Source organism: Schistocerca americana, chromosome 1 (genome assembly GCF_021461395.2).
Source record: "Schistocerca americana isolate TAMUIC-IGC-003095 chromosome 1, iqSchAmer2.1, whole genome shotgun sequence".
Taxonomy (NCBI): Eukaryota; Metazoa; Arthropoda; class Insecta; order Orthoptera; family Acrididae; genus Schistocerca; species Schistocerca americana.
The window spans coordinates 1,228,949,757-1,228,971,777 of NC_060119.1; the positions used below are offsets into that span (position 1 = coordinate 1,228,949,757).

The 22,021-nt window shown below is 44.4% G+C and overlaps 1 protein-coding gene across 3 annotated transcripts in view; it reads left to right on the forward strand.

Moving 5' to 3' along the window:
* The first annotated feature begins 325 nt into the window (after positions 1-325).
* The window catches only part of LOC124619961 (probable ATP-dependent RNA helicase DDX56), a 102,373-nt gene continuing 80,677 nt past the window's right edge, over positions 326-22,021 (forward strand). The window contains exons 1-5 of one of the 3 annotated variants that reach the window (XM_047146634.1): positions 326-585; positions 806-967; positions 2,225-2,359; positions 2,484-2,674; positions 4,366-4,626. In XM_047146634.1, the coding sequence (XP_047002590.1) occupies positions 520-585; positions 806-967; positions 2,225-2,359; positions 2,484-2,674; positions 4,366-4,626 (815 nt within the window). In that variant the 5' untranslated portion in view covers positions 326-519. The remainder of the gene's footprint in view (positions 586-805; positions 968-2,224; positions 2,360-2,483; positions 2,675-4,365; positions 4,627-22,021) is intronic. The other 2 variants (XM_047146626.1, XM_047146641.1) reach the window with 2 other exon arrangements.

Consider the following 22,021-nt stretch of genomic DNA (forward strand, 5'->3'; position numbering starts at 1 on the left):
CCATGGAACTAGTATTAATCTAATCTAATCTAATCTAATCCAAACCAGTCTCAGGACTGAAGACCACAGCAACAACAACAACAATTGTTTGTGCTAAGAGTAATGAAGGCGCACGATGTAGTACACAGTTCTTATCAACAGATGGCGCGCAGACTCACAGTTATTCCCATAGACTATAGAACGCCATCCAAATGGTCTACCCTCTCCTAGCCAGATCTCCGATGAGTTGACGGGAAAGCGTAGTACGATGGCGCGAGGCACTGTTGACATTAGACAGTTATTGAAATAACTGCCTGTATCAGAGGAACGGTTATCGCAGTAACCGCTACTTTTCAGTAATCGGTTATTTCTATCGGTTACGTTATTTTTTGCCACCTCTATGACAAACTAAACATCTTTGAAAAACGGGAACATGTCTGCAGCGGCGTGAATGTTGTTGTTTGTGTGAGAGGTTATGTGTAGTGCGTAATTGCTGTTGTTGTTTTCGTATTTCTATTAAGATGGAAGAAGAGGGTGATCATGGCCGCAATTTTCATGAGATGGAGTTGGATGATCGTATACTTAAGGTATCAAAACTGTAAATCGGTTAGTCGTTCTGGCGTATTTCTTTCGTCATGCATGCAGTAGGTACTTTTCGTTCTCATGAGAAAATTCCTCATTGGAAAAATTTGACATTTAGTTATCTTAACTGTAACGTAAGTATTAGTTCAATTGCGTTCGTGTTATGTGTTTTATAATGAATTCCTTGTCCCCCAGCTGATGTGGTTGTGTGACCATTAATGAGAACGACTTACCGTATTTTCAGGCAATAGCAAAACAAGGATGGGAGAAACCTACACTTATTCAGGAAAAAGCTATTCCTCTGCTACTGGAGGGTAAAGATGTCCTGATTAGAGCGCGAACAGGATCCGGAAAAACCGGTGCGTTTGCTATACCAGCAATACAGAAAATACTTAATTCCAAACTGGTGAGCTGCAAAACTGAACAATCTTTTCTTTTTTTATATTTATTTTTGCTTCCGAATTGGCGGTCAGGACTGTTTTCAAATAAATAGTTTAAATTAGATTTACTTTCATTCCAATTGACCCTTAATGAGGAGGTCCTCCAGGATGTAGAACATGTCAGAAAAACAATAATCCATGACAAATACTTAAAACTAAAGCAAATAAGCTAATGTACCTTCCACAGGCACCAAGTGGAATGATTGTCATTTATTTAATGAACCCTAAATGAAAGGATCATTTTACAACACTCATTACTGAGATCGCATTTATGCACCGAATTTAAAACTAATTATTTTTAAGGTCATAAACATATAATAGAACTAAAATCCTTTTTTACAATGAACACATTACTGCACTGAAAAAAAGTTGGTTCTACTGAGAAATTAATCAATGGAGTAGAAAGAGTTGGCCACCAATAAATCCCTTAGGCCTCTCTTAAACTGACTTTCATTAGTCGTTAAGCTTTTTATGGCTGCTGGCAAGTTATTGAAAATGTGTGTTTCTGACTAATGCATTCCTTTTGTACCAGGGTATGTGACTTTCAATCCTTGTGAAGATTATTTGTATTTATAGTATTGGCTCCATGAACTGAGCTGTTGGTTTGAAAAACTGATATTTTTTATGACAAATGTCATTAAGGAATAAATATGTTGGGAAGCAATAGTTAGTATCCCTAGTTCCTTAAACAGGCCTTTACAGGATGTTCTTGAGTTCGCCCTGCATATAACTCTTATTGCACGTTTTTATGTCCGGAAAACTTTAGCTTGGCTTGATGAATTACCCCAAAAATTAATCCCATATGACATTTTGGAGTGAAAGTAAGCATAGTATGCCAGATTTTTTATTTGTGTCTGACAGAATTCACATTGCAAAGAGAAATTTGTTTAGATGCTTCAGCAGTGCTGTGGAGTACTCCTCCCAGTTGAATTTATTATCAAGCTGTAATCCGAAGAATTTAACACTGTCCACTTCTTTTTTGTGCTTGTCATCATATGTTAGACATGTACTCGTGGGACACCCCTTACAAGTTCTGAACTGCATGTAGTGTAAGATTTTGTCTTTTGTAATTTAGGTAATAATCCTCTTTATGTGAAAATTATTGTACAGTTAATGAAAACCTGATTTCACTAGGTTCCTAACTGGTGTGCGCTATTAAATTGTGGTTTGTTATATGTAGTGTGATCTCTTGATTAAAGCATGATAATGTTTGTAATTTTCAGGTTGCCCGGGAGCAGGCTGTTAAATGCCTCATACTTGCACCTAGTAAAGAACTATGCCACCAGATTTATACAAATATTCTTCAGTTGACCATTAAATGCTCAAGAGAGGTGACGTGTGTTGATATTTCAGCACCAGTAAGTAATGAATTATTTCCTTTGGTTTTGTTATAGGCTTGTATACATAATTATTATTGTTGTTGCTGTTGTTGACACACTAATCTGGCTTAGCACTTACAACATTATTTTATCTTTCTTATAGGTTGACTTGTCTGCCCAGCAGTCACTTTTAACAGAGAGGCCTGATATTGTAGTGGCTACACCCTCAAGAGCTCTTGCTCATTTAAAAGCTGGTAACATAGATTTGAAGAAGTCTCTTGAAGTGTTGGTAATTGATGAAGCTGATCTTGTGTTTTCTTTTGGTTATGAAGATGAATTGAAGCAAATATTCAGGTGAATCAGCTATATAAACACAATTTTTTTAATAGCGATCATTGAATCAGACAATAGTGGGTAGATTACATAGATGAAAACCTTTAATTCTTCCTCGTAGCTGCTGATGAGTATTGAGAAACAGTGTACAGACAACGTTTCACAATAGTAATGTGTATATTTGACAGAGTATATGAATCTTTCGTAAGAGAAATCTGTTTTGTGATTATTATGATTATTATTATTATCAGCATCATCATTATCATCATAATTGTCATTATTATTATCATAATATTATGCCCAGATAGACTCATAAGATTTCTACCCTTGAGCACAAGTTAATAGAAAAAGTGACTGAAATGAAATGTTATGCAACCCTCACAAAGACTGTTCCATTACCACAAGAGGTGTTGGAGAGGGCTCAAGTTCGTGGAAGGAAACATGCTGACTTTTTGGGTTTGTGTGTGTGTAACAACGAAAACAAAACGACCAATTATTGACAAAATTGTGTAATTGTATAGATAAAAAAAATCTACTCACCAAGTGGTGGCAGAACATTCTGCCATCGCTTTGTGAGTAGATTTTTTTATCTATTCAATTACATAATTATATTTATACACGCAGCTTTTTCGACATTACAGAAGCAACTGATTCCATCCGTCTGCTCTTTTTTTTGTGGTTTTAGGGTGCACAACGTATCCGTCTGCTTTGATTCGACGCCATCAGTATGATGAAAATGGCTACTTCCAGCATATACAAAATGATTACAATGATGTCACTACATACATATGCCAACAAACATGAACAAAATTAAAAAGACACTATAACATCTCACTCCAAAAATAAAATGAAACTAACGAGACAACTGCGGGAAATTGGGGGTTTAGGGTGGGGACAAGCTAAATATACAATAATAAGAAAACACTGGACCATCCCAAGACAAATACTGTAAAAAAAAAAAATTAAATTACAGCATTGTGCTACATCAAACTAGTCAGACCTAACAGAAACACCAAACACATAAAAAAAAAAACCCTTAATAACAAAACACATCCATGTTACCACACCAGCTATCTGAACTCGAAACCACATTGGCACAATGATACCCAAAACTCAATACCACATATTAAACTCAGTATGTCCACATCTATCACCAGAGGGCACCATCAAATAGAACACGAGATGTACAAACACAACCAACTCAAAACCTCCACGCCATATTGACATCGCACACCACATCACACCACCATTACGTCATGGGTTGAAGCAAGAGGTGTGTAATGGGGACTTCCATTGACCCACTTTTCCTCCACTTTGTGTGTTATTAACAACTAAAAAAATAAAAAAAACACCTGCACGCACCTCAGTACATGTATTGTTGAAACAGTCCTAGGTGTAGGTTACACCGGAAGTAGGCGGCTTGGTTGCGAGTTCATGAAACTAACAAATCTGATTATAAAATCTTGGGTTTAGTGACAAACTAATTTGTATGTATGGCTTATTAGTTATTAGCCGTGCAGCTGATTCATCAGCTGCTGTTTTCTTGTGGGGGTGCCCCTCAACCCCCCCCCCCCCCCCCCCCTCCTTTGTAATACATCTTCCAAAAGATTATTATGATAGTCGTGGATATTGGGATGTGCATTTTATATCATTTCTCTTGATGAATTATAATCTAGATTTCTTGGTGTCACTCAACAAAAGTTTTCTTTCAGATTCTTGCCACGTATTTACCAGGCAACACTTGCAAGTGCAACATTGTCAGAAGATGTATTGAGTTTGAAGAAACTTGTGTTGCATAATGCAGTTACATTAAAGTTGGAAGAATCAGAACTAGCGCCAGCAACACAACTGTCACATTATCATTTGGCGGCTGAAGAGGAAGATAAGGCAGCAATTTTATATGCGCTACTGAAGCTACATCTTATCCGTGGCAAGACTGTCATATTTGTTAACTCTGTGGATCGTTGTTACAGGTCAGGAAATATATTTTGGAAAATCCCTACAATAATTACATGTATTTCTGTTCATTGTTTGCATGTCACATGATACAAAAATGAAACAAGTCATTTACCTACAGTTTAAAATGATTTTTGTCCACAGTTTTCAATTTGGTTAGAATTAGCTTTGTTGTTTCTCTGCAAACTGTCACTGCACAAGTCAATAAAATGTTTTTTACAACTTAATTGATAATTTTGCAACAGGAACCTAGTTTATGAAGACTTCTAGTTCATTACTTTGGTCCCCCTGCGGATCCGGGGGTAAGAATAGGCCCGCGGTACTCCTGCCTGTCGTAAGAGGTGACTAAAAGGAGTCTCAGAATTTTTGGCCTTATGTGATGGTCCCCTGTCGGGTTTGATGTCCATGTCTCAAAATTCTTCCGAAGAGTGAGCCGATTGGGGAAGGGTGCCTTACTTGGTGCATTGTGTCCATCTTGCGGTCAGATCTTTCGCCAGCTTATTCGTCGTTGCATTGCAGTCCTGCCTGCTCTCCATCTCTTGGGCATGGATACGTTCCTGCGTGCACTTTCTGCCGTGTGATTTGCAGTGCCACTTTCTGCACTGACGGTGACCATGGACTACATGTCACCCAAAATCCAGCACGGTAGCAAGTCCGTTGTGGTGGGGCCGCCATTTACCCTGTTGGTTGTAGCCCCCTGACAACACAGGGATCGCTCTACTAATGCCCGCGCCGTTAACTCCCCACGTATGCCAAGGAGTAGATGCCCGTCTCCCTGGGGCTTCAGGACTCCCAGCAATGGCCATCCTGCCAGGTGGCCTTTGCTGTGGCTGGGTGGCGCCCGTGGGGAGGGCCCTTGGTCGGAGTAGGTGGCGTCAGGGTGGATGGCACGCAATGAAGCGGGGCACATCTTTTCTTGCTGGTGGCCAGCCACCAGCAGTCTCTAAGCACTCAAAAGCTCACTTTAAGGCTAGTGTGTATGACCCCAAATCGTTCCCCTGCCTGGCCACACCATGGGAGGAACGAAAGGCTATGAATGACAGTGAAAGGTATTTGTCCCGGTATCTCATCTGTACCAGAGCTGACAGGAATCCTTTGTGTCCATGAAGCCTCAGTTCCTTGTAGAACATTTAGAGGACAAGTTCAGGGAGGTGGAGGGCTTGTCCAAAATGCGGTCAGGGTCAGTCTTAATAAAAACAGCATCCTCTGCCCAGTCATGAGCCTTGCTCGCTTGTATGAAGCTGGGGGATGTTTCTGTTACTATCACCCCACATAAAAGCTAAATTATGGTCCAGGGCATTATTTTCCACAGAGATCTTCTTTTACGGTCCGATGATGACGTGCCCGCCAACTTAGAGCGACGGGGTGTCCATTTCGTCCGGTGCGTCCACCGGGGTCTGAGGGATCATGAAGTTGCCACCGGTGCCTTCATCTTGGCCTTCGAGGGTGACAAATTACCTGAGAAGGTCAAGGTGATGGTCTACCGTTGTGATGTCGAGCCGTATATCCCTCCCCCAGTGCGGTGCTTCAAGTGTTGCAAGTTCGGCCATATGTCTTCTCACTGTGTTTCCAGCCTCATATGTCGCGATTGTGGTCGACCATCCCATCTTGATACTCCATGTGCCTCGCCTCCCATCTGTGTCAACTGCGGAGAGCACCATCCCCCTTGCTCGCCGCACTGGAAGATTCTACAGAAGGAACGGAAAATAATGGAGTACAAGACCCTGGATCGCCTGACCTACACTGAGGCTAAACAGAAATTTGAATGGCTTCATACTGTGCGCATGATGTCATCTTATGCCGCCACTGTCACTCCTGCTCCAGTTCCATCAGCTGCACCACATACAGTCAGCTCTCAGAGCCAGAGGACCTCACCTGCCCCCTTGATGGTGGGGGGCACTTCACTCCCTGTTGCTCCTGCTCCGTCTACTTCGAGTCACACCCTCCCCCAACCATCGGGGACATCAGTTCCCCCTTCCCAGCTGGAGAAGCGTAAGACTTCTTCGGCTCCTCTCGCCAGGAAGGGGTCCCTTGAGGCCCTCCCTTCCCAATTTCAGACCAGCGGAAAAGCGGCTACCCGCAAGTGGCTGAAACAACCACTGGTCGCTGGTCATAGGGCCTCATGGTCATCGTCCGTCCCTGAGACTGACCCACTGAAGCCCTCCCAGGCTGAACTATTGAAGGCACAACACGAGAAGCAGAAAAAGAAAAAAGTTCTCAAGAATGCCGATATTGCAGTGGCACCCGTCCCACCACTTCCTACAAGCTCAGCGTCTGAGGATGAGGTCAAGATTCTGGCGTCTGCTGAAGACCTGGATCTCGCCGGTCCCTCAGACGCAATGGATGTCACTCACGCGGGTACTGAATTGGTGACAGCACGTGACCCAGCGGCGTAAACTGTCTCCCCAGTCCCTCTATGCCTTTCTCAGCCATGGACCATACCATGGACATTCCGGAGGGCTGAACGGAAGGCCTCTCCAGTTTGTCTGACGAACCGGTTTCAGGCTCTGTCTCAGGCTGATACTGATCTTCGGCCTGACATGGCTGCTTGTCCTGTTCCAGAGGTTGCCCCTCAGTCTGCAAGATCCGGGCGGTCGCAGAGGGTGGGCTTACTGGTAGTTGGGAGCTCCAACGTCAGGCACGTAATGGGGCCCCTTAGGGATATGGCAGCAAGAGAGGGGAAGAAAACCAATGTGCACTCCGTGTGCATACCGGGGGGAGTCATTCCAGATGTGGAAAGGGTCCTTCCGGATGCCATGAAGGGTACAGGGTGCACCCATCTACAGGTGGTCGCTCATGTCGGCACTAATGATGTGTGTCGCTATGGATTGAAGGAAATCCTCTCTGGCTTCTGGTGGCTATCTGATTTGGTGAAGACTGCCAGTCTCACTAGCGGGATGAAAGCAGAGCTCATCATCTGCAGCATCGTCGACAGGACTGACTGCGGATCTTCGGTACAGAGCCGAGTGGAGGGTCTGAATCAGAGGCTGAGATGGTTCTGCGACTGTGTGGGCTGCAGATTCCTTGACTTGCGCCATAGGGTGGTGGGATTTCGGTTTCTGCTGGATAGGTCAGGAGTCCACTACACGCAACAAGCGGCTACAAGGGTAGCAGGGGTTGTGTGGCGTGGGCTGGGCGGTTTTTTAAGTTAGATGGCCTTGGGCAAGTACAGAAAGGGCAGCAGCCTCAACGGGTGTGGGGCAATGTCAGGACATGCGGGGACCAATCGGTATTGTAATTGTAAACTGTCGAAGCTGCGTTGGTAAAGTACCGGAACTTCAAGCGCTGATAGAAAGCACCGAAGCTGAAATCGTTATAGGTACAGAAAGCTGGCTGAAGCCAGAGATAAATTCTGCTGAAATTTTTACAAAGATACAGACGGTGTTTAGAAAGGATAGATTGCACACAACCGGTGGTGGAGTGTTCGTCGCTGTTAGCAGTAGTTTTTCCTGTAGTGAAGTAGAAGTGGATAGTTCCTGTGAATTATTATGGGTGGAGATTACACTCAACAACCAAGCTAGGTTAATAATTGGCTCATTTTACCGACCTCCCGACTCGGCAGCATTAGTGGCAGAACAACTGAGAGAAAATTTGGAGTACATTTCACGTAAATTTTCTCAGCATGTTACAGTCTTAGGTGGAGATTTCAATTTACCAGATATAGACTGGGACACTCAGATGTTTAGGACAGGTGGTAGGGACAGAGCTTTGAGTGAAATTATACTGAGTGCACTATCCGAAAATTACCTCGAGCAATTAAACAGAGAACCGACTCGTGGAGATAACATCTTGGATCTACTGATAACAAACAGACCTGAACTTTTCGACTCTGTATGTGCAGAACAGGGCATCAGTGATCATAAGGCCGTTGCAGCATCCCTGAATATGGAAGTTAATAGGAATATAAAAAAAGGGAGGAAGGTTTATCTGTTTAGGAAGAGTAATATGAGGCAGATTTCAGACTACATAACAGATCAAAACGAAAATTTCTGTTCCGACACTGACAATGTTGCGTGTTTATGGAAAAAGTTCAAGGCAATCGTAAAATGCGTTTTAGACAGGTACGTGCCGAGTAAAACTGTGAGGGATGGGAAAAACCCACTGTGGTACAACAACAAAATTAGGAAACTACTGCGAAAGCAAAGAGAGCTTCACTCCAAGTTTAAACGCAGCCAAAACCTCTCAGACAAACAGAAACTAAACGATGTCAAAGTTGGCGTAAGGAGGGCTATGCGTGAAGCGTTCAGTGAATTCTAAAGTAAAATTCTATGTACTGATTTGACAGAAAATCCTAGGAAGTTCTGGTCTTACGTTAAATCAGTAAGTGGCTCGAAACAGCATATTCGGACACTCCGGGATGATGATGGCATTGAAACAGAGGATGACACGCGTAAAGCTGAAATACTAAACACCTTTTTCCAAAGCTGTTTCACAGAGGAAGACTGCACTGCAGTTCCTTCTCTAAATCCTCGCACAAACAAAAATGGGTGACATCGAAATAAGTGTCCAAGGAATAGAAAAGCAACTGGCATCACTCAACAGAGGAAAGTCCACTGGACCTGATGGGATACCAATTCGATTCTACACAGAGTACGCGGAAGAACTTGCCCCCCTTCTAACAGCTGTGTACTGCAAGTCTCTAGAGGAACGGAAGGTTCCAAATGATTGGAAAAGAGCACAGGTAGTCCCAGTCTTCAAGAAGAGTCGTCGAGCAGATGCGCAAAACTATAGACCTATATCTCTGACGTCGATCTGTTGTAGAATTTTAGAACATGTTTTTTGCTCAAGTGTCATGTCGTTTTTGGAAACCCAGAATCTACTATGTAGGAATCAACATGGATTCTGGAAACAGCGATCGTGTGAGACCCAACTCGCTTTATTTGTTCATGAGACCCAGAAAATATTAGATACAGGCTCCCAAGTAGATGCTATTTTTCTTGACTTCCAGAAGGCGTTCGATACAGTTCCGCACTGTTGCCTGATAAACAAAGTCAGAGCCTACGGAATATCAGACCAGCTGTGTGGCTGGATTGAAGAGTTTTTAGCAAACAGAACACAGCATGTTGTTATCAATGGAGAGACGTCTACATACGTTAAAGTAACCTTTGGCGTGCCACAGGGGAGTGTTATGGGACCATTGCTTTTCACAATATATATAAGTGACCTAGTAGATAGTGTCGGAAGTTCCATGCGGCTTTTCGCGGATGGTGCTGTAGTATACAGAGAAGTTGCAGCATTAGAAAATTGTGGGGAAATGCAGGAAGATCTGCAGCGGATAGGCACTTGGTGCAGGGAGTGGCAACTGACCCTTAACATAGACAAATGTAATGTATTGCGAATACATAGAAAGAAGGATCCTTTATTGTATGATTATATGATAGCGGAACAAACACTGGTAGCAGTTACTTCTGTAAAATATCTGGGAGTATGCGTGCGGAACGATTTGAAGTGGAATGATCATATAAAATTAATTGTTGGTAAGGCGGGTACCAGGTTGAGATTCATTGGGAGAGTCCTTAGAACATGTAGTCCATCAACAAAGGAGGTGGCTTACAAAACACTCGTTCGACCTATACTTGAGTATTGCTCATCAGTGTGGGATCCGTACCAGATCGGGTTGATGGAGGAGATAGAGAAGATCCAAAGAAGTGCGGCACATTTCGTCACAGGGTTATTTGGTAACCGTGATAGCGTTACGGAGATGTTTAACAAACTCAAGTGGCAGATTCTGCAAGAGAGGCGCTCTGCATCGCAGTGTAGCTTGCTCGCCAGGTTTCGAGAGGGTGCATTTGTGGATGAGGCATCGAATATATTGCTTCCCCCTACTTATACCTCCCGAGGAGATCATGAATGTAAAATTAGAGAGATTAGAGCGCGCACGGAGGCTTTCAGACAGTCGTTCTTCCCGCGAACCATACGCGACTGGAACAGGAAAGGGAGGTAATGACAGTGGCACATAAAGTGCCCTCTGCCACACACCGTTGAGTGGCTTGCAGAGTATAAATGTAGATGTAGATCCTCCAGTGGAACTGCAGCGGTTTCTTCCACCATGTCGCTGGGCTCCGACAACTTCTCAGCCTTCACCCTTTCCTCTGTATTGCTCTACAAGAAACTTGGTTTCCGGCAATGTGAACCCCCACCCTCCATGGCTATCGGGGTTATTATAGGAACTGGGCAGCTTATGAAATGGTATCTGGTGGCGTCTGCATCTATGTCCTTCACTTCCTTCACAGCTAGTCTGTCCCTCTACAAACACCTTTCGAGGCTGTTGCTGTTAGGGTGTGGACACCACAGGCTGTTACTGTCTGCAGTCTTTATCTTCCACTGGATGGTGATGTCCCACAGCATGTCCTGGCTGCACTGATAGCCCAATTGCCGCCACCTTTCCTGTTACTGGGCGACTTCAACACCCATAACCCTCTGTAGGGTGGGTCAGTGGCAACAGGTTGGGGCGCCACTGTTGAGCATGTATTGAGGCAGCTCGACCTTCCCATTTTAAATGATGGTGCCTTCACACAGTTCAGTGTGGTGCATGGCACGTACTCAGCCATTAACCTTTCGGTCTGCAGCCCTAGCCTCTTACCGTCTGTCCAATGGAGTGTGCATGACGACCTGTGTGGTAGTGACCACTTTCCGATCTTTCTGTTACTGCCACAGCGTCACTCTTCTCGGCGCCCTTGCAGATGGGCTGTGAATAAGGCTGATTGGGACTTTTTCTCCTCCATGGCCACTATTGCGCCTCGTCCTAATTAAGCCATTGTTGCGGTGGTTCACTTGATCACCACTGGCATTGTTACTGCCGCAGAATCTGTCATTCCCCGTTCTTCTGGGTCCCCTTGGCGGAGGACTATGCCTTGGTGGTCACCTGAGATCGCTGGCGGGCGCTCCAGCGTCACAAGCGACATCTTTCAATAGAACACCTCATTGCCTTTAAACAGCTACGTGTGCATGCTCGCCGCCTTATTTGCCAACCCAAGCAGAAGTGCTGGGAACGGTATGTCTCCACCATTGGGCTCCATATATCTCCATTGCAGGTTTGGGCCAAGATTAGCCGCCTCTATGGCTATCGGACCCCTGTCATCATCCCTGCACTCTCACTGAATGGAGCAGTTTGTGCTCACTCCGACGTAATTGTAAACCGCTTGGCAGCGCATTTTGCTCCGAGTTCCGCTTCTGCGAATTACCCACTGGCCTTCCGCTCCATTAAAGAGCGGTTGGAACATCAGATCCTTTCATTTCACACCCGCCATCCTGAATCCTACAGTGTTCCATTCAGTGAGTGGGAGCTCCATAGTGCCCTAGCCGCTTGCCCTGATACAGCTACCGGGCCAGATCGCATCTACTGTCAGATGCTAAAACACCTCTCAGTGGACTGCCAGCGACGCCTCCTCGACCTTTACAACTGTATCTGGGTCGAGGGTGAGTTTCCGTCGCAATGGCGGGAAAGCATTGTTATCCCCGTTTTGAAACCTGCCAAGAACCCATTGGAGGTGGACAGCTACCGCCCCATTAGCCTCACCAACGTTCTTTGCAAGTTGCTCAAACGCATGGTGAACTGGCAGTTGAGCTGGGTACTCGAGTCTCGGGGACTTCTGGCTCCATCTCATGATGGGTTCCGTAAAGGCCACTCTGCCGCTGACAATCTGGTGAGCCTGGAGTCAGCCATCCGTATGGCCTTTGCCTGCCATCAGCACCTAGTCGCTGTCTTTTTTGACATGCGGAAGGCGTACGATACGACGTGGCGCCATCACATCCTCTCTGCGCTTCATGGTCGGAGTCTTCGGGGTCCACTGCCGATTTTCCTACAAAATTTTCTGTCGCATAGCACCTTCCACATGCAAGTCGCACCTCCCATAGTTCCTCCCGAGTTCAGGAGAATGGGGTAGCACAGGGTTTTGTCCTGAATGTCTGCCAGTTTTTAATTGCAATTAACGGGCTCACTGCGGCGGTGGGAACGTCTGTCTCAGCTTCCTTGTATGCTGGCGACTTCTGCCTCTACTATAGCTCCATTGGCATTGCAGCTGCTGAACTCAGCTGCAGGGCACTATCTGCAAGTCGCAGTCTTGGGCTGTAGCGCATGGCTTCCAGTTTTCTGCTGCCAAGACCTGCGTTATGCATTTCTGCCGGCGACGAACAGTTCACCCTGAGCCGCAGCTTTATCTTGCCGGTGAACTTCTTGCTGTGGTGGAAACACATCGGTTTTTGGGTGTGGTTTTTGATGCCCGGTTGACTTGGCTCCCACATATTCGGCAGCTTTAAAAGATGTGTTGGCAGCATCTTAATGCTCTGCAATGCTTGAGCTGGGCAGCCGACCGATCTACCCTCTTACGGCTCTACCAGGTGTTAATTCAGTCCCGTCTGGATTATGGGAGCCTGGCTTATGGTTCAGTATCCCCTTCTGCGTTGCTGGTGCTGGACCCAATCCTTCACAGCAGGATCAGACTTGCCACTGGTGCTTTCCGGACAAGCCCTGTGGATAGCATACTTGTGGAGATAGGTGTCCCTCCACTGCAGTTACGGCGCCAACGTTTACTGGCCGCTTATGCTACGCATGTTTGTAGCTTGCCCGGGCATCCTAACTGTCGTCTTCTGTTCCCACAGTCAGTCGTCCATCTCCCAGAACTTCGGCCCCGGTCGGGTTGTACGGTCGCGGTCCGCATCAGAGAGCTACTCTCCGGGCTTGGGGTTTTCCCTCTTCCACCTCCTTTCCGGGCCCCTCTGCGTACACCCCAATGGTGTGTGCCTCGCCCGTGCCTTTGGCTCGAATTGGCACAGGGTCCAAAGGACTCAGTCCCTCTGGAGGCCTTCCGCCACCGCTTTCTTTCTATCCTTGCCACGTATCAGGGCTCTGGTGTTGTTTACACTGACGGTTCGATGGTTGCTGGTCATGTCGGTTATGCTCTGACTCTAGGGGACCACTACGAACAACATTCATTGCTGGCTGGCTGCAGCGTTTTCACTGCTGAGCTGGTCGCCATCTTTCCTGCCCTAGAGTATATCCGCTCCTGCTCAGGTGAGTCCTTCGTTATCTGTAGCAACTCCCTGATCAGTTTACGAGCTATTGACCAGTGTTTCCCTCACTCTCGTCTGGTGATGGCTGTCCAGGAGTCCCTCCATGCTCTTGCCAGTTGCGGCCGCTATGTGGTCTTTATGTGGACCCCAGGCCATGTTGGGATACCCGGCAATGAACATGTAGACCGCCTGGCCAAACAGGCCACCAGTGAACCAACTCTGGAGGTAGGCCTCCCGGAGACTGATTTGCGGGCAGTCTTACGCTGCGCAGTTCTCTCGCTTTGGGATGCTGAATGGTGCGATCTGACCACACCTAATAAACTGCATGCTGTCAAGGAGACGATGGCTGTGTGGCGGTCATCCATGTGAGCCATTCATGGGGACTCAGTCGTCCTTTGTCGGCTCCACATTGGACACACCCGGCTGACGCATAGGTATTTACTGAGCTGTGGGGACCCGCCTCTCTGTCGCTGCGGGGCAGTTTTGACAGTGGTGCACATTTTATTGGCCTGTCCACTTTTAGCTGTGCTCAGGCAGACGTTTGCACTGCCTGATACGCTCCCTGCCCTTTTAACAGATGACGCTGCCATGGCAGGCTTAGTTTTGCGTTTTGTTTGGGCAGGGGGCTTTTATCGCTTGCTCTAAGTGTTTGTCTTTATTTTGTCTTGAGTCTGTCCTTTGGCCTACGGTTTTAGACTGAGTTTTTAATATGTTTCTCGGTGGTTGGCTTTTACTTTTTTTCTCTCTGGTCGGCCAACCACTGTCACACACTGTATGATTTTACTTCGTTTTGTCTGGTCTTTGACTAAGTTTCTCTTGTCCTGTGTCGTCTGTCATCTTTTCCTTTGTTCGTTTATATTCTGTGTGGATTTTTGACATTTAGGAAAAAGGGACAGATGACCGTAGCCGTCTGGTCCCTTTAATCCCCTGGACCGATGACCGTAGCAGTCTGGTCCCTTTATTCCCACAAACCAACCAACCAACCTTTAATCCCCCAAACCAACCAACAATTCATTACTTTGGAAATATTATTCAGAAATATTGCCTTGCATTGTCTCTTGAGTTGCTTGCACTTTCTTCACCATTGCGTTTAAACATTTATTATTGAAATAGTAGTATTTGAGTAACCATTTACAATTTTTTTCATTTTAGTTAGTAATGATGTTTTTATAGTATTGGCTACATTTTTTTAAATTTGCTGTCTTATACACACTGTTGTTGTTGTTGTTGTTGTTGTGGTCTTCAGTCCTGATACTGATTTGATGCAGCTCTCCATGCTACTCTATCCTATGCAAGCTTCTTCACCTCCCAGTACGTACTGCAGCCTACATTCTTCTGAATCTGCTTAGTGTGTTCATCTCTTGGTCTCCGTCTATGATTTTTACCCTCCACGCTGCCCTCCAATACTAAATTGGTGATCCCTTGATGCAATACACTATGTAATCAGAATTCCCCAGAAACATACATTTTTCATATAAGGTGCAGAGAGCTGCCATCTACTGCTAGGTACTCAATATCAGCAACCTCAATAGTCATTAGACATTGTGATGGAGCAAAATGGGGTGTTCTGTGGAACTCAAGGACTTCGGATGTGGTCAGGTGATTGGGTGTCACTTGTGTCATACATCTGTACGCAAGATTTCCACACTCCTAAAAGTCCTAGGTCCACTGTTTTCAATGTGATAGTGAAGTGGGAACGTGAAGGGACACGTACAGCTCAAAAGCGTACAGGCCGACCTCATCTGTTGACTGACAGAGACTGCCACCAGTTGAAGATGGTTGAAATGTGTAATAGGCAGGCATCTATCCAGACCATTATACAGGAATTCCAAGCTGCATCAGGATCCACTGCAAGTACCATGACAGTTAGGCGGGAGGTGAGAAAACTTGGATATCATGGTTGAGCGGCTGCTTGTAAGCCACACATCGCGCCGGTAAATGCCAAACGAAGCCTCGCTTGGTGTAAAGAGCATAAACATTTGACAACTGAACAGTGGAAAAACACTGTGTGGAGTGACGAATCACGGTACACATTGTGGCAATCCGATGGCAGGGTGTGGATATGGCGAATGCTTGGTGAACATCATCTGCCACTGTGTGTAGTGCCAACAGTAAAATTCAGAGGTATTGGTGTTACGGTGTGGTCATGTTTTTCATCTAGTGGTTTTGCGCCCCTTGTTTTTTTGTGTGGCGCTATCAGAGCACATGCCTACATTGGTCTTTTAAGCACCTTCTTGCTTCCCACTGTTGAAGAGCAATTCGGGGATGGCGATTGCACCTTTCAACACGATTGAGCACGTGTTCATAATGCACTGTCTGTGGCGGAGTGGTTAAATGACAATAACATCCCTGTAATGAACTGGCCTGCACAGTGTCCTGACCTGAATTCTATAGAACACCTTTGGGATGTTTTGGAACGCCGACTTCGTCCCAGGCCTCACTGACCGACATCGATGCCTCTCCTCAGTACAGCATTCCGTGAAGAATGGGCTGCCATTCGCCAAGAAACCTTCCAGCACCTGATTGAACATACGCCTGCGAGAGTGGAAACTGTCATCAAGGCTAAGGGTGGAGCAACATCATATTGAATTCCAGCATTACCGATGGAGGGCGCATGAACTTGTAAGCCGTTTTCAGCCAGGTTTCCGGATACTTCTGATCACATAGTATATTATTGTATCTTTAATTTAAGAAGTAAAAGGTAACAACTCACCAAATAATAGAGGTGTCTGGATGTCAAAAGGTACATAAACAGTACAGAGAACTTTGGGACAAATCCTTTAAGTGGACAAAGGGAAAAAGGAGGCAAGTAGTTTGAGGGAATATTGGGAGAGGATTGCTGACAGCTGAGAGGTTGAGGCAGCAGGTGCACAGGTTTCAGTTGTACATGTGCACTAGCACTGCTGAGTTGATGCTGCATCAAATCATTATGATGTGGAGGATTAAGATGGGAAGAGAAAAGGGTGTGGATGCAGGACAAGTGAAATTAATGTTTCGGGGCTGGCATGCTGGTGGACATGTGGCTGGGGTCTACCTGAGATTGAAGCCAGGAGGATTATGGGGTGAGAGGGTGTGTCCAAGGAGAACTCCCCATCTTCATAGATCAGATATAGTGTGTTTAAAATTAGTTGCGACTTTTGACTTTCGGCTCACTGGAGGGTGCCTGACATTGTTGCCTAGATAACACCAGTGACGGGCTGGCTTTTCCTAACATGCCACCAGCAGTTCAGTTGGTTAAGCACCTCTGTTGCCACTCTGTGGTGCATGTGGTGTTTTATGTTAGATGCAACTTTGTTGGTCAGCTCTTGTTGTAAAGTGCAATTTTCTGGTGCTAATGTTTTCCAGTCATCATGTATTGTGAATAAGTGTTTTGTGGTGGTGTTGCATTAATAATTATAGTGCAGCACATTTGAACACATGATTTGCAATAAAAGTGATCAGTCAAATACACATTCACTGGCTGTGAAGAAAATGTTCTGCTGCAAAAATATTCCCATGAATTCGACAATAATAATGGGCAATTTGCCCTACCACTGTGATTGATAGAGCAAACTACAACTATGCAGTAGAAGAAAGCAGATACTTTGCTCAAAATGTGAAAGAATGTTCCACTGGATAAAGTTGAACTTAGCATGTATAAGGTGAAGTTAATGGAACTTGTTGTAGTACGCAAGCCAAAACCCCACACTAGTAGGTTGACAAACTGGTTGATACTAAAGGACGTAATCAGGCTTCCTCCATATCATGCTCATTTGAATCTGACTTAGAATATATGGTCCAAGGTGAAAAGCGATGTGTCAAAAACAAGGAGGAGATTGTGCACAGTGAGGTTGAAATGCTGATAAAAGAATCCATTCCAAATGTTACATGATGGGGTGGGTCTCAAGTTGTCAGCCATGCCAAGAATGTAATTGGAGAGACCTGGATTCATGAAGGACTATGACGAGTTTTGGTTGATATGTAACTTCTCTTGTTGCCATATTAAAATCTGGTTCTTTTGTCAAAACATAACAGAGTTTACAAATATTCATCTTACTAACATTCTAACACAGTTGAAATTGTGACAGAATTGTGAAACATTGAGTTATTAAACCATTAACTAAGGGCAAGACGGGTCAGTGGTTTATGAAAAAGCCCTTTCTCAGAATAAGAATAAATATGTAACTTCTTCGCTTGCATGGTTACAAAACCCAAAGCAATTCTTCTTTTTTTTTTTTTTTTTTTTTTTTTTACCAGCTGTTGATGATCCTTAAAAATTACATTATTTCATTGAAAAAATCTATAGTTGATTGAATATCATGGTCGATATGCAGTTTCACATGTTAATCATATGGCAAAATACTCTGCTCTTTGTGTGCTATAATTTTCCAAAATCTTGTTTTGATACATCAACCCATTTTTGAGATATGAGGGATTTATGAATATTTGATTTTGGCTTTTTCACTGGCATGTGCATTTGTGATGGAGTGGTTTACATACACTCCATGTCCTCAAGATTAGAGACAGATAGTGAATCCTTCCAAGTTTAAGGATATTACAATTTATTACCTACATTTCATGTGCAGCAATACATGACCTAACACGCACCATATGCAGATTCATAATGACCCCTATTTCTCACTGCAAACCTTAAGAATTTCTTGCAGTAGTTCACCTAATATCAAAATATTACAATAACCCTGACCATTAATGAAATGATAGTCAGTTCATCAGAAGCTAATGAATTGAGTTATGAGGTGTGTGAGAATCAGTGTTCATTACTGAATAGTTTCTTTAAAACTGTTTGGAAAACATTCTAGGTTGGCTGGCTTGCATGGCTTACTATCCATGCAGTCAGGTGAGCCAGCCCGATTAATGTGCCAAGTAGGCCTGGCATTACTGTCACCTACTAACTTGTTCGGCACACACTGGCAACTATGCTTCCCTCCAGTCGCTTCTTACTGAATTGTTAAAAGTCACAACTAACTTTAAACACTGTAAGTTGTTGTTGGAGGAAAGCACCTGCGCGGCACTTTTTATGAAGCAGCCATTGAAATGGGGCACGTGCTCAACATTGGGTTCTGCCGCTGGGGGATCAACTCTGTTCTTGACCACAGTTTGAAGGTGACGATTCATTTAGGTGCACAGCCTGTTTTTGTTCATGTCCAAATAAAATGCTGTGCAAAAATTACAGCAGGGCTGAAATATGATCCTGCTCTTAATAGGATAGTGTAAAACTGTTATGTAACTGGTGTACGATGTGCTGGGAGCTTGTCTTTGTCAGGTCTTATACCTGTATCATCCACAGTGGTATGACCCATGTGGCAGGAGGTTGGGAGTAAGTGTAGTGTAAGGGTGGACTATTATATTGCGTAGATTTCATTATCCTCCTTGCAGACTAATACTGTCACACTTTCGGGGTGAAACAAGGTATTTAACTTGTGGAAGGCATCAACTAACTGTCTAGCTCTGTCCATCCCAGAAGTGTAGTATGACTTCCAACCCCTACTCAAATCCTTAGGCTCACCCCAGAACCTCTCCCCCAAAGCCATCTTCCTTTTTATTCCAATGACACTCTGCACATCCACCTTCCACATACTTGCTAAATCCATAAACTTAGCAATCCTGAAATCCCCATTGTAGCAAGTTATCATGTTTCTACCAAAAGAATCTCCACTCTTGGTGACAAACGCCTCCAACCATTTGCCGGCCTAGCCTCTCACATTAAAGATACAGACAATTTCCTTCACTGATTATCAACGGTTCCCACTGAATTATCACCTGATCTGTACTTGCCATCTTGACACCATCTCCCTATACATAATCATCTCCCTTGCCCATAGCCTTGCCAATGTTACACACTACATCTCCCAACATCCTTAAGACTCCAAACCTACTACTCCATTCCGTTTACATCTAACAGACTACGTCCTCATAACTGCTTCTCTTTTGAGGGAAAGGTACATAACAAATCAGTGGGTGGTCTTCAGCACCTTCATGGCACTCAGCTATGCCAACCTGTTCAAGACCTTTCCAACAACCCAAACTGCTTGTCTGGTTCAGGTTCATTAATGACATCTTCATACTTGAAATCCATTGCCAAGACACCCTGGCATCATTACTCCATAGCCTCAACACCTTCTCTCACATTTGTTTCACCTGGTAGTCCTCAGATCAACTTCTCACCCTTCAGGATGTTGACCTCCTTTCTCTGATACCACACTGCTCCACCCTTACCTGTGTCCCTGTAAAGCCCACTAATCTATCAGTAGTACCTGTTCCACAAAATTTCAGGAGAACTGCCTGATGTTTGTAGCTTCCTGACACAATATTTTGGCACAGTCTTCTGGCCATTTTCAGGTAATACTGGTGAAAACTGCCTGAGCTCTGGTATTTAAGGCCACACCAGCACGTGCATGGTGAATTCACATGGTGTCGCGCGTGTGCTATTTTAGCGCATTCAGTTCTGCTGTGCTGCACGGTCTCCGTGTGAAAACTCGCCACATCGATATCAATTCGGTTGTCTTCACATGGTTCCATCACAGAACTATGCCGGCTATGGAGGACATGAAGTTTTTCGACGATCGGATTCCATGCCTTATTCAATTGGAAACTGCCATCATGATTAATAAGAGATTCACTGTCAGACAACCGTATTTCCATGATTCATTAATAATAGAACTCCAAAAGTTAGACGTATGGGCCACAATTTTTGTCTCATTGTAATTCATGACATGACCAGTGTAAATACAGTGTTCGGTGATGGCAGACTAACAAGGCTGAAGAAGGCAACTATTCCGCTGATGTTCTACAATGTGATCGTGATCCTGCACAGCACGTGTCGTTTGCCCTATATAAGATTTGCCGCATTCACATGAAATCCTGTAAACACCTGCCTTGCGCAGCTCTATGTTGTCTTTGACAGATCCCAACACCGACAAAATTTTTGCAGGAGGGTGAAAGATTGTTTTCATTTTATATTTTCTTAGTATTCTGCCTATTTGCACTGAAATATTACCAATATATGGTAAATAGGCAGTCATTTTAAAGACCCCTTCCTCTTCTTTGCTCCATCGTTTACAGATCTGCAGCACTGTCTCCACTTGCTGGGAAAAATACCCATTCTTTAGAAATAGTCTGCAAGTGCTCCAGTTCCGTTTGCAAACTACCGGTGTCAGAGGTGACATGGGCTCAGCGAATCAAAGTCTTCAAAACACCCATTGTTTGTGCTGGATGGTGGTAACTAGTGGCTTGTAAGTAAATGTCTGTGTGAGTGGGCTTTCTAATAGTGAATGACGAAGTAGCCATCGCACCAAGACGTCTAAAAATGGCAGGCATCCCTCCTTCTCCAGCTCCACAGTAAATTTTATGTTTTCGTGTATGGAATTCAGATGTTGTAGGAACTCTCATAGACGATCCAAACCATGAGACCAAACTATAAAAGTATCATCAAAATATCGCCAAAATACTGTTGGTTTAAAAGTGGCTGAGGCGAGTGCTCACTCCTCAAAATCTTCCGCAAAGAGATTGGTCACCAGGGGAGACAAAGGACTCCCCATGGTGACACCGTCTCATTGCTCATAAAACTCCTTGTTGAATAAAAAATATGTAGAGAAGAGGGTGTGCTCAAACAGCGCTGTAATGTCAGCTCCAAACCTATTGCCGATGAGATGTAGTGAGTCCACCAGATGTACATTTGTAAAAAGTGAAAGTACATCAAAACTGACCAACAAGTCATAACTTTGCAGCTGCTGATGAAATCACTAGAATTCTTCATGTGATGTGGACACTTTCCTACCATTGGTTTGAGCAAAGGTGCCAAATACTTTGCCAAGTCGTAGGTGGTTGCTCCAGTATTACTCACAATTGGATGTGATGGCATGTTATCCTTGTGGATCTTCGGCAATCCATATAGCCAAGGTGGAACTGAACTATTTGGTTTCAGTTTCTTAATTACCTTCTTTGGTAAGGAACTCTTAGAAGTTCTGCTGTTTTCCGCACCACTCGGGCAGTAGGATCCTTTTCTGTTTAGCAATATGTTAAGCCGCTTAATAAAACATTGATCTTATTAATATAGTCCTCCTGTAGCATTAAAACAGTAGCATTACCTTTGTCCGATTTAAGTACCACTGTATCTGAGTTTTCGCAAAATAGACACTGATAGTTTGCAAATGGAACTGGAGCGCCTGCAGACTGTATTTCTGGAAAAAGGGTATTCGTCCCGGCAAGTAGAGAGAGCGCTCAAGACCTTCAGTTACATGGTAAATCAGTCTAATCTAAAAGCCGTAAATTCAACTAAATACCTAGGTATTACAATTACGAACAACTTAAATTGGAAAGAACACATAGAAAATGTTGTGAGGAAGGCTAACCAAAGGCTGCGTTTTATTGGCAGGACACTTAGAAAATGTAACAGAGCTT